The 13,045-nt window shown below is 32.9% G+C and overlaps 1 protein-coding gene across 3 annotated transcripts in view; it reads left to right on the top strand.

Annotated features, from left to right (window-relative positions):
• LOC144962457 (lipoxygenase homology domain-containing protein 1-like) overlaps positions 1-10,343 on the top strand; it is a 37,296-nt gene extending 26,953 nt beyond the window's left edge. For all 3 annotated transcript variants that reach the window (XM_078895415.1, XM_078895416.1, XM_078895417.1), the window contains 4 exons: positions 3,164-3,330; positions 4,481-4,567; positions 6,402-6,650; positions 7,858-10,343. In XM_078895415.1, the coding sequence (XP_078751541.1) occupies positions 3,164-3,330; positions 4,481-4,567; positions 6,402-6,650; positions 7,858-7,986 (632 nt within the window). In that variant the 3' untranslated portion in view covers positions 7,987-10,343. The remainder of the gene's footprint in view (positions 1-3,163; positions 3,331-4,480; positions 4,568-6,401; positions 6,651-7,857) is intronic.
• Positions 10,344-13,045: the final 2,702 nt, after the last annotated feature.

Below are 13,045 nucleotides of genomic sequence, written 5' to 3'. Positions count from 1 at the left end.
AGTCGAGGATCGTAAATTCCTATTTGGTACATATATATGTCTAACATGCTTATTTCTTTTTATTTTACACAAGTCAAAGTGATACCAGGCTGCCAGAAGCTGTGGACTGTAAAAAGTAATAAACAAAAATGAATATAACAGATTCTAAAAAAGACCAAAATACCAAAACCTTGTTTAGGATTTTGTTCTTATTTTAACCCTCTCCTTACCAGTTTTATTTTCAGAATTTTATCATAAACTTCAATCTCGCCCAACACAAAAATAGATTTTTTCAAACAGATTAGCAACGAGTAAATTCTATATTTTGTTCAGAAAAATTAGCTCTGCAACACAGTGTCGAGTTTTTATAGCTATAACTATAAGAAAATGAAATAGGAATAAGAAAATTGTTGGCTGCATCGTAACGAATTTGACGATTTTGCTTTGGGTGGTAAGGAGGGAGTTAAAGCCGTTATATTTATTTTTCTTATTTATTTTTATTTAGATTATTCTACCCATTCTATGCATTTTAAGATACACGCGATTTGTGTATAGACTTATTGTAAATCTTTTGTCACTCTATTAAATTTTAATTGGGTGCCCGAATTTCGACACTGGTCGTAAACTCGACACTCATAGATAGACTGCTTTCAAACCTGTTTTTCACCTAAATTTATGTTTTCGGACATAAAAACATTGATGTCATCTTCAACTCAGAAAATTTTTCTATATGTTTCACCTACGTTCCGATGAAAAAAAAATAATTTTCATGCGTAAACTTACGGTTCACGAAATCCGCTTCAACGCTTTATCTTATCTTACGATTAAAGCTATAGATAGTTTGTTCATTGAAAAAAGTCTAATAAGAATTACCATCTCAAATAACATTCAATTATGTATTGTTTCCTAAGATAGAGGTGGCATTTTTTTCAAGCAATAGTTTCTCCTACTACTAGATAGTTATCTGAACATAACTGCAGACCTAACCATTTTCACCAATCAAACAATAACAAAGATACGACTCAGGCTTCAAAGTTTAAAGTTAATCTCTTTATAATTATTTGGTTCAAATGTATTGAAAATTGTTCACCTTGTTGGCTGGCGGAAAAAAAGTCTTAATACTATGTGACCCACTGACTTAATTTGGTATTATGTCAAAAGCTGATGTTGAACGTTGAATTTAAAGTTAAAGTCTTCTAAAATATGAACATTTAGTTTAAAGATTTTGTCTATGAATTGATTTTTAGCACTTAAACAATCCCGACATAATACAGATTTAAGTTGATGGTTCACGTATTATATTGTGTGTAGCATGTTTTAAATTAATCCATATTGTATTGTTTAATGTGTATCAGTTTGTGTACAACTTTTTACTTTGTTTATTTCAATTGTTATTAATATGTGTTACAACCATTGAATTTGTTCTTATTTAATTTATTCTGTATGTCAGTAACTCACAGGTTTTACATTTTGATTTGTTTCATTTTGCTCTGATACTCTTTAAGTCCAGTTATATACGATAATAACAAGAGATGAAGTGAGTAGGAAAGATCCACGATCGTGGATAGCTCATACGGTAGAGTCACGCTCTCCCCGGCCAGGCGGAGTTGTTGTACCAGTAAGGTCGCTGTTCAAACCCCCATCACCGTCGCGGAAGTTTTATCCTCTATTGTCTTCTGGCACTTTTCTACTCACTTCATCTCTTGTTGTTATCAACATAAGTGCCTGCTCCACTCACTTTTCTGAGTTTTATACGATAATAGTAACAGATATCGATGTCGATCCTTTAAATAAGAAGTTCTTAAACCAGTTAACTACCGAACTCTGGGAAACCAGGTATTTAAACATTTGGACAAAACACTCGTCATTTAAATATCCATCGATTTAAATGACCCTTATCTTGGCAAAAACTCTCAAACCTGGGAATTCGCGGCATTTAACTGGTTAAAGCCATAAGATCCACAGAGCTGGAGATTCTCCCAGTATATTAGCATTATAAGGATATAAAAAATTGCTAGTTGTCCTTTAGAAAGGAGCATTAGTAAATTCAAACCACTTTCTATTGCATAAAAGAGATCCACCGACCCAATCATTGGTAAGCAAACAGGGCCCAGATGAAAAAAAAAGACTTTACTCGGATTTGAAACCAGTCTGTTTACATTTGGGTCTGGCGCTCAATCGATTGAGCTATTGATTATTGTGAATGTTGATGTTTTATAATTTTGAGGAAAATGCCATGTTATTTGTTGTAATTTTTTATCATATTTAGGTAAAAAGAAGTAATATTCAAAGCTATGAATGGTAGTTACATTTAGTTTTTACTTTGTAAGAGTACTTCCGTTTTGTTTATATTCATTTATTTTAAAAAAATATCCATTGCAGCATAATTTACATTCCAGGAGTTTTGTATTGTTTTTTTTTTCAATTTTATTTATTTATTTACTTATTTATTTACTTTTTAAATTTTGTTTTATTTTATTTTATTTTTTTGCTGGTATACATGCAAAGTTGATATTTATAAATCATGAAAATGTGAAATTTTTAAATAATTCAATTCTTAGTAGAATCCCATGCCTTATAAATTATCAACATAGTTACAGGAAGAAATGGTGTAGCTAATTTTACTTGTCTTGTCCAGTAAAACTAGATTTTTAAAATGTGAAAGGCGATTGATATAATATACAAATAAGATTAAAGTGGTTTGGCTGACGCAGATGTAGAGAAGATATAATAAAGAATACAAGAGAAACGACATTTCCACTTTTGCCTTTTGTCAAGGGACAACAGGGAGTTAAATAAAGCAACACGATCTTATTTATAATGAAAGAGCCACTAAATGTGTTCTCGGCTTGTTACAACGTATGCTAAACCAACAGGGATACAGGGAATGTAATACTATTTTGAGGCGATGGGTCACATTTAAGCTTTAAAAAATCAATTTTAAGTGCCAGTATTTCCCTGGCACAATTCTGTTTTCCTAATAAATAGAGGTGCCTAAATGAGTCAATAAAATGGAGATTAAGATAAAGGGAGTAAATCTGACTCAGGAATGAGAAAGGCCAAAAGCCGAAACGTCGTTTATTTTGTGTTGTTCATTCATGAGTCAGATTTACTCCCTTTATTTTAATCTCCATACTGTTTTCCACTAAGCAACTCACTGTAATGTTATAAATCTAATCTGCAGGCAAACCCGTCAATTACCAGGTGTCTGTGACAACAGGGGACATTCGCTATGCCGGCACCGATGCAAATGTATACATCATTATACACGGCAAGAAAGGAATGACCAAGAAGATGTTCATGGACGATTCGAGGGACAACTTTGAACGGGGAATGACAGAAGTCTTTGAGGTATGACTCTTGTAATGTTTATCTTTGGTATTTTGGACATTAGAATTCCACTAGTGGGGTATGAATTCCATGCAGATGCAAATTTGGATAAATTTCATGTTCTCACTATCTGTTGTTGTTTTTTGTTTGTTGTTTAAAAAAAAAATATTGTTGTACTTGGTCTCTAAAACTTGATTTAACATATTTAATGCAAATAAAAAAGAAAGACATAGACAAAAACAGAAAAGAAACATAAATCATTGCGATACAATTAATTAAATGTACATGACACCTCATAACAAGCTGTGGGAAGGAAATAGTTTTCAATAGAAAGCAAATATCAAGAATTGAAATCAAGTTAAGAGTTTCTTTCCATAGCTAACATTGTAAGCAATACCAAATTAGAGAAATTCAGTTTTCTGGCATCTTTGGTCCTCATCTTTCTTCTGTAATTGACACGACACACTGTAAAGCGCTTAGAGCCTGTGACAACGGGGTAAAGCGCTATATAAATGCCATTTATTATTATTATTATTAAAACAAAACACAGACACATACACAAACTTACACACACACACACACACATGTGCACACACTTTCAAACACCCTCTCCACAATAAAACGGAAAAAAAGACACGCACACCAAGCTAAGCATTGACATAATAGCATCTCAATGAGATTTTAAGGGAACCAAAAGAAAAATTAAATCAAGAATTCAAACGGTCAACTTAACCAGAATGTTTGAAACAACATCAAAATCTCACGCTACTTCTGAAAGAGATTTTAGTTTATATTTCACGACAATGTAAAGGAGGAATTCCAGAGCAGAGGGATGATTCGATGCTGAATAAAAATATTTTAGATGTGACCCATCTCCCAAAATGGCAATATGTTGGAGTGAACCACTTGGCAAACTAAAGTGAATTTAAATTAAAAAAAAAAAAAGAATAAATATGAAATTTCAGTTTTTGGCATTATAATCAGGAATGATTTTTTAAAATTTGAACATAACCCACTTTTCATATTTTTGATTATGAATTCATTTTGTTGTTAATTTATTTTTCGTCTGAATCATTCTCACATGATACCCACTTTGGGGTGGTGGGGCACATATCAACACTCTCACATTTCCTATATTGTTTTATTTTAACTACCTATTTGGACTTTCCAGCTGAATGCCTTGGATGTAGGGCCGATAACCCAGATACAAATAGGACATGACAATTCTGGACCTGGTGCGGGATGGTATTGTGAAAACGTAAGGATTTGGTAACAACTCTTTTTAATATGCGAATTAAGCTTGAAATACATTTTAAATTCTTCCTGCGAATATCTCTAAAATCTGAAAAATATTATTTACAATAATGTTGTGCAAATATTAAGACAATGAAAATAGAGATTGCTAAGATTTATTTATTTATTTCATAATAGCTTGCATGTTTATCTTTCATGAACAATGAGATGAAACTATGATGAATGTCACTGCAAAAAAAAAGTGTAAAATGGTGCCTTATGAATATAGAGTGGAGTGGATTCATTCCAAGTTAATCATTTAACAGCAATGCCAAATTTCTTTCTAATCAGTGTGTTTTATTTATGTGCGACTTTGTGGTCTAGTGATATGACACTCAACTGTTGACCTATGGGAGTATTGGTATGGTCGATGCAATAGAATACTCACTTATAAAAAGGGAACCTGGCCAGTGAAAGCGTAGTCTTTGTAAAAATAGTGCAAAGTTTACAGGATAAGATGTGAGCTTTTATATAGAGCATTACTCAATCACTGATGTAGGTCCCTGGTTTGAGTCTTTTGTCTGAAGTTTATTCCTTGGAAAAGCTCTTTACTCTTAGTCTGTTCCCGTATTCTGGTGTAAATAAGTACCTCGCCTGTAACAGCTTTGTCTGTATAGGAAAAGGCATAAGGCCTGTTAGGCACTGATATGATATTGTTTTTACTATTTTCACATAGAGAATGTTTTATTAAGTCCAAGTCGCTTTGCTCTTATCGCTAATATTTTGGATATGCATCATTGACAATAATACTCAGTCTCACTGAGTTAAGAAGTTTATATGAGAGAAAAAATGTAAATGTTGCTGCTCGAAGCTCGAAGGAATAAATAACAATGTGAAATTGAGTGTAAGATCTCAATTTAATATATGAAAACAGATAGTATGGACATTTCAGGTTTCCCCTTTTTCAACAAATCAGGATGAATTAAACACCACAGACGAATGAGATAATGTGGTAGTGGCGTTGTCAAGATGAATAAACAAAAACATTGATGGGGCAGGAAATAGTATGCTCCTTTGTGAGGAAGCACAAATTAAAATAGAACAATAGATATTTAAAAAAGGTACGTAATTAATGAAGTAAAAAGAAAGGGGAGGCGGGGAGGAACTGTGTAGTGCAGTAAGGAAAGTGAAATAAAATAAAGTGTAGACTATTGTTAGAAAATAAATACAATGGAATTTGAAACAAAGACAAAATATAAGGGATGTATGTATTAGTATACTCATAAGTGGCAGTAGCAGCAGCAGAAGTAACAGTAGTAGTTTTAGTAGTTGCTTCTGCTGCTGCTACTGCCACTTATGATTATACTAATACCTACATCCCTTATATTTTGTCTTTGTTTCTAATTCCATTGTATTTATTTTCCAACAATAGTCTGTCTACACGTTATTATATTTCACTTTCTATACTGCACTACACAGTTCCTCTCCGCCTCCCCTTTTTTTTACTTAATTAACTACGCACCTTTTATAAATTTCTATTGTTCTATTTTATTTTGTACTTCCTTAGAAAGGAGCTTGCTATTTCCTGCCCCATCAATGTTTTTGTTTATTCATCTTAACAACGCCACTACCACATTATCTCATTCGTCTGTAGTGTTTCATTCATCCTGTTTTGTTGATAAAGAGGAAACCCGAAACGTTCATATTATCTGTTTTCGTATATTAAATTGAAGCTTACATTCAATTTCCCATTGTTAGTTTATGAGAGAAAAAGAAAGAAGTAAATGATGTGATATTGTGTCCATTTAGATTCAAATCGAACCGTATGTCTTGAAAGAGTTAATATCTTCTGTACACAGGTAACCATCAAGAAATACTTGCATCATGATGACATGGTTGCTTTCCTGAAAAATTTGAAGAAAAAGCGAAAACCAAAGGATAAGCGAAAGAAGCGTTTGTCAGACAAATTGAAGGAAAGGCAGAAGAGGCCATTGCATGATGATGACCCGGACAAGGAGGAGGAGGAGGATGAAGATGAAGAGGAGGAGAGTGATGATGAGGATAAGGAATACAAAGATGTCTTTGACATTGACGGTAAAGTCACGAAGGTAGGTGTGTTACATGGATCGGTGTTAGATAAACTATGGTTGATGTTTACTTCTATTTATAAAGATCTACATAAATGTGTATGAATTTATCACTACCACCGCATGGAAAGAGAAGGTTGGCCAACCAATGTAGACTTGGCAACGAGCATTGAGACTGAGATAAAGGCAGTCGGACAAACATGGGTCCATATAAGGAAGACCTCCAAAATCCGAGTCAGACAGAAGAGTGCTGCTGCGGCCCTATGTTCTATAAGAAATCAAGAGGTTTAAGACAGTGAGTAAGTAAGTATATACACACACATATATAAATATATATATACATATATATATATATATATATTTATGAGTGTTGGTTGGTACTCGTAGGTACGAAAGTGCTCGATAATGATGGTTAGAGCTAATATAGAATACAAATTGTCACTCACATATGGCCGAGACGTTCGTTTCTGTGGGCTTATTCCACGTCCTCAGTTGGCGTAACCGGATTACACCGACTGAGGACGTGGAATAAGCTCACAGAAACGAACGTCTCGGCCATATAATGTGAGTGACAATTTGTATTCTATATATATATATATATATATATATATATATATATATATATATATATATATTTTATATATATATATATAAGAAAGAGAGCATAAATATGTCTCCAAACTCAATGGTAAAGTCAATTAGGTGAGTATGATGCACAGATTGATTGTGTTTGATGTTTACAACTGTATCTAGGATAAAAAAAAAGTCTTTGTCATTAATGGTAAAGTCACCAAGATAGGTATTATACACATTTCTAGTACAGACAGAATGCGACTGACTTCTATTACAGTTTATATTTACTCAGCCAAAGTAGTAATCTTAGTTGTACAATGACAAAAAGCTTCTTTTTTTTTAAAATCATTTTGGCCGTAATCATGTTACCTCATATCATATATCAATCAAATAAAATGATCTCAACTTGACAAAAAGCCCCAACTTCAAATTCTTAGTTTAAGAATTTTTTGACTATTTGACGGTCATTTTAATCTATTCATTTATGAAATAAATATTTCCTGCCCACAATGTAAAATAGTATTTTGCTTCCACAATACTTTCCTTATCAAATGTCATGCAATTAAGATTACACATCTGTTAATATCTAGGTTACTGCTATCTGTTATTTGTTATTTCATATTCGATTTGTAATTTAAGGATCTCATTATTCCAGATTCCATATTATGAGGAGTATTTCTTTGAGTGTAAGAACTGGTTCGCCACAGACGAGGGTGATGGACGTTTGGAGAGAGATCTGGCAGTCAAAAAGAAAACAGTTTTCTTTCAGGATAGGACGCATTGACTCTTTTCAAAATCATTCGTGTAAACTCTATCATTTCTTTTTTATTATCAACTGTGTCTTTGTCATATCTCATGTACAAAAAGAGAAAAAGTAATGATAAGTATTGAATTGTAAGCTTCAATTTATTAGATGAAGACAGATACTGTGGACGTTTCAGGTTTCCCCTTTATCAACAAAACACGATGAATGAAACACTAAGGATGAATGAGATATGTGTGTGAATGGTGTAGTTAAGGTGAATAAACAAAAACAATGAATGGATATGTTGATAAAGGGGAAACCTGAAACGTCCACAGTATTTGTCTTTGTCTAGTAAATTGAAGCTTACAATTCAATTCTTATCGTTTATTTTTCCTTTGAGCTTCAAGCAACAACATTTTCATTGTACAAATCGAGGGGTGATACACGTACACGCAGAACGTATAAGACAGTAGATATTCTCTAGATGGTTGGCTGTAAAAATGTTGAATAAAAGTGAACAAAGCAGTTTCAAATAAGTACAAAATTCTTAACATGGAATATTTTGGATTCAAAACTCTTCTTCAGCTAACAATTTAGTTGTTTTTATTGTCGACTAAAGAACGATTTTGAGCCCAAACCATTTGTTAAGAAGTTTTTCACTTATTTGAAGCTGTTGGTTTCCTTTTTGTTCATTGCTGTGTTAAGTCCAAAGCAGTTTAATATTCATTTTGACTCTGGGGCGATTGGAAACACTTTTCATTACTTCGATTTCTTACAAATCAATGAAGATGTGGTAAATCTCATTTCAAGACGATTCAAAATCAGTATTGTGATTGATATCGGAGAAATGATAGAATTGATGACGAAGCACCAGAATCAATTGCTTCCATGATCCAGATGATGCATCGCTCTACGTTCTGCCTTGTATGTAACTAGGTATATTATGCCTATTCTTTCGTGTTAGTAAATTTGCTAAACTCCCACAGTGCTGTCTGTAATCTTTTAAAGGCAAAAGTACGAGTAGGTTTTATTCTATCGTGCCATCGCACCTTACCGTCTTTACCAAGAGATCACTACTATACAATGACAAATTATATAATTCTAAGAAGTCTCATTTTAAAGACCCCATGACACGTTGGCACCCATCTTTATCTTAAATTATAACACAAGAAGTATTATTTTTTTTATCCAGCCAAAATCAATTTTAAAAATATTTGTTATTAGATTGCAGTGCGCTAAAGTTGACACAATATTGATGTTTCATGGCATCACTGTTAATAGATATACTCTCTTGGTAAAAAAGGTTAAGTCTGCAATTAAAACAGGGTGAGGAATGTGAGGAGAGCTATTTTAAAAAGAAAAATGTAATTCAATGGATTTCTGCTCTGACTATACAATGAACACTCAATACACAATGATGACAAATACTAACACATCCAAACGGAATCAATAGTGACCCAGATGTATTGTTTAATAACCGGAATCAATCACTCAATAGCACCAACAAAACTCTGTGATAAAACTACTGATGCATGTAAATTATACTTATCAAGACCTATCGTTCGTTTCGGGGACTTGATGTTTACATAATCAACACACTATGATGACACTACTTACACATGAAGTCAATAGATGTCAGGATTTATTATTGTAAAAAAGGGGAGTTAGTTGCTACTCAATAAACAGTCAGCAAACTTCGATGACTAAGATATGCAAACAATAATTATCTGGACTTATTCTTTTTAACAAGAGGACTTGGTAACCTAATCACTTGAGCCTGCTCCATGCGATAGCAAGCAATATTTTATAGTCAAACCACAGACAATGGAAAATCTCTACTGAAGCTTTGAAGTGACATGTTTTCACAAATTATTGTTGGTTTTTTGGGGTTTTTAAGTAGTGAAAGGGAGAAGTGTACTTTCTTATAATCATTTTTTGAGTGAGATGTGTGCATTAGCATGACTCCAGAAGGGAATTATAATTCTAGTTATAAAATGGCAGGGTTTTTTAAAAATGATTCTTCAAAACAACAAAACAAAACACATAAACGATAGGTAACAGTGACTTTGTTTTTCCGTGGTGATGGGATAGGTTATGATAATATCACTTTACCCTCATTCGCATTCTGACTTAAACCTCACCTGTTACATAATACGGTTTTGTAACCAAATATACAAAGGCGCCAATTAACCAATCTGACAATTCTTACCTCAACAAAAATAGGAAGATGGTGTAATCCAAATTGTTTACAAATACCAAACGTCATCTTTTTATTTTTGCATAATCTATCGCCTCAAACCACTGTTGTCTTGGAATGAAACTTATGTTTATATAGTTTTTTTTAAAGAAACTATATTTTTATTCTTTAAAAAATAAGCAAACAAAAGAACAAACAAATAAAGCCCCAATTAACCCCTAAATACAATTCTTATTTTTTGGCCATGAATTTTATGTTTGTCCAAAATGCCAATTTGACAGGATGGATGAAATCATGTCTAGCATTTCTGGCAACCATTGCACACACATCCATTTCCTCTGCATTTCTCCTGGTTCACCTTGCTGGTGCTTACTGACAATCGCCTTAACATTCTATTTATTTCTTGTACAAAAACCATCTTGTCTGTTGTTTTCTCTAATCTTTTCACCCTTGTGGGAAAATGACATAGATTTTATTCATTCAAAGTTTAGAGACTATATTATTGACTTAGTGTCGTCGGCTGTGTTTTAATATAACTAGAAGCTTGACTGTTTGAATCTTTGTTACTTTGATATCATCGTGCATGCATATTTTGGCAGGCTTAAACCAATAGAACAATAAAAGTAGATAAAACTTATCATCATAAGTTCAATGTTTTTAAACGGGTGCATGATTTTTCTACATTGCCACATGCTTGATATCCATTTTAGCTATGCCACTGTCAAAAAGCCTTTTCCCATTTTGGCCAGAAATAGTTCAACTTTAACTGACGATATAAATTCAGTCTCTGATTTAACATTTTTAACAGTATTAGAGTGATTTTAATTGATCATTATATTCAGTTTAATATTTTTGCCAAAATGAAAAAAAAAAAAACGCTTTTTAGCAGTGTGCGGTATCATTGTCTTTGCACTCTCGGCAGAAGGTATGCCAAAATCAATGGAGTGACTTTTCCACTTCAAAATAACGTTGATCTCACTGCTGTAAATTATAGTACTCAACACCCCAATCTGGTATCATACTGGGGTGAATCAGACGCCCAATTTTTAATCTTAACCTTTAAGCCTATTATAAACTATTGACCTGTTACCAATCCACTTTTTACTTTTTGGCACAAAAGGCCATGCAGTCTCTACTCCCTGTTAACACAGGTGACTCTTGCCTGACTCCATCATCCTTTCGCCATCTCCACATGGTTTTTGGCATAATATTAATCTCTTCCTCATTGCGGCCTATGTCATTGCTGTCACATGACGTGCATTGTTGCAGGCATGACAACTGAATTCAATCACGGGCTTGTTTTATATTAACATTGTTGAATGAAGTGGACAATCTTTTTGTGTTGTCTTGAAAGTGTTTCTATCTAAACAATTAAACCATGATACTTTCGATTGTTAGAAGTATACCTAACTGTCACATGAACGTTACGAATTTAAGAAATTTTAGTTAAATATTTTTTTTCATTCAGATTTATAAATTTAGATGGTAAACTTAAGTAAATTGTTATAAAGATAATTAAGCTGGCAATTATCACAAAATTTGTAACCCTGGGCGTGTTTCAATGACACACAATATTTTTAATGTGTCATTGAACGCAATAAATTTCATTTAAAAAACATGAACTACCAGAAATGCTTGAATGACGCGATTTCGATCACTCTTGTTTTATAAATTTAGTGTCTTGTTTCCTCCGTATAATACTGGATTGACAAGGTGTGTCACATATGTATAATTCAAAGGTTACATTTTGATAACTTCCATTGTGCCTCCGCTATGTCATTTGTCATATCAATTCGCTTGAATTACTTGGAAAGAGAATAATGTAGTATGAGCTACGATTTATGATGCTTTTCTTGTCTGCTATCTCTGACGCAACAAACACCTCCGGTACTTCCTGTCTGCAATGGTATAGGATTTCAGACCTTTTGGGTGGTAACCCCACCTCCACCCCCCCCCCACCCCCAGCCCAATGGAGCATTTATCTAGCGCAATATCCGCTAAACCTGCTTAAAGCGCTTTATAAGAAAACGTTCTGTTACTGCAACATAATATGTTTTTGATCTTCTTCAAAGCTACATCTAGAAAGAATTGATTATTAATTGATCTCACATGTCTTATACATTTTTATATTATTGATATTTAATTAAATCTAATGATTTATTTGTTGATTTAACTGTGATACTAACTATGTATTTTTGCGTTGTTGATTTGCCTGGGTTATGGTGTAATTTTGATTTTTATATAATTGTGAATTTAAGAACGTTTAATGGCATAATGGGCTATAACTTATTTGAAACATAATATAAATAGCTAAAACATTATTTGATATAAGATGATGTATATTAAAAAATTGTATTTATATATTTATTTATTTATTTATTTATTTATTTATTTATTTATTTATTTATTTATTTATTTATTTATTTATTTATTTATTTATTTATTTATTTATTCTGTTATTTAACCATTAGAGCAAAATTTGAAGGAATTTTTTGGGTAACTCATTCAATTACCTTAAATTTTGCACTTATATAGACATGTCAAGGGCCATATTTAAAAATGCTCAATTTGTGCAAAGTAGCACTTGGAAGCTTTGGCATTCCTAGGGGACCAATATTTCATATCTGAATCAAAACCTAAGAGGAACCACCCGTGCAAGGTTTGAATCAATTTGATATAAACCATTTATTTGGCTTATTTAGGGACTACACACCAACTCGTATATAACGAACTACTTGGGGCGGTGAAAATTAGATAATTAGTCACATACTGGGTCGGGTTCCTGACCTCCCATAGTGGGCAGGGAGGCACTTACTGTGTCTTCTATCACTCGACATCTGTTTTCCAACTTGCTTTCTATCTGTGTCTTGGAATAAGATTACTTGGTTTTGTCCTGGCCCT

The sequence above is a fragment of the Berghia stephanieae genome, chromosome 1 (assembly GCF_034508935.2).
Source record: "Berghia stephanieae isolate SIO BIC M18660-M18661 chromosome 1, UCSD_Bste_1.3, whole genome shotgun sequence".
Classification (NCBI taxonomy): domain Eukaryota; kingdom Metazoa; phylum Mollusca; class Gastropoda; order Nudibranchia; family Aeolidiidae; genus Berghia; species Berghia stephanieae.
This window is presented reverse-complemented; position numbering and strand designations above follow the sequence as displayed.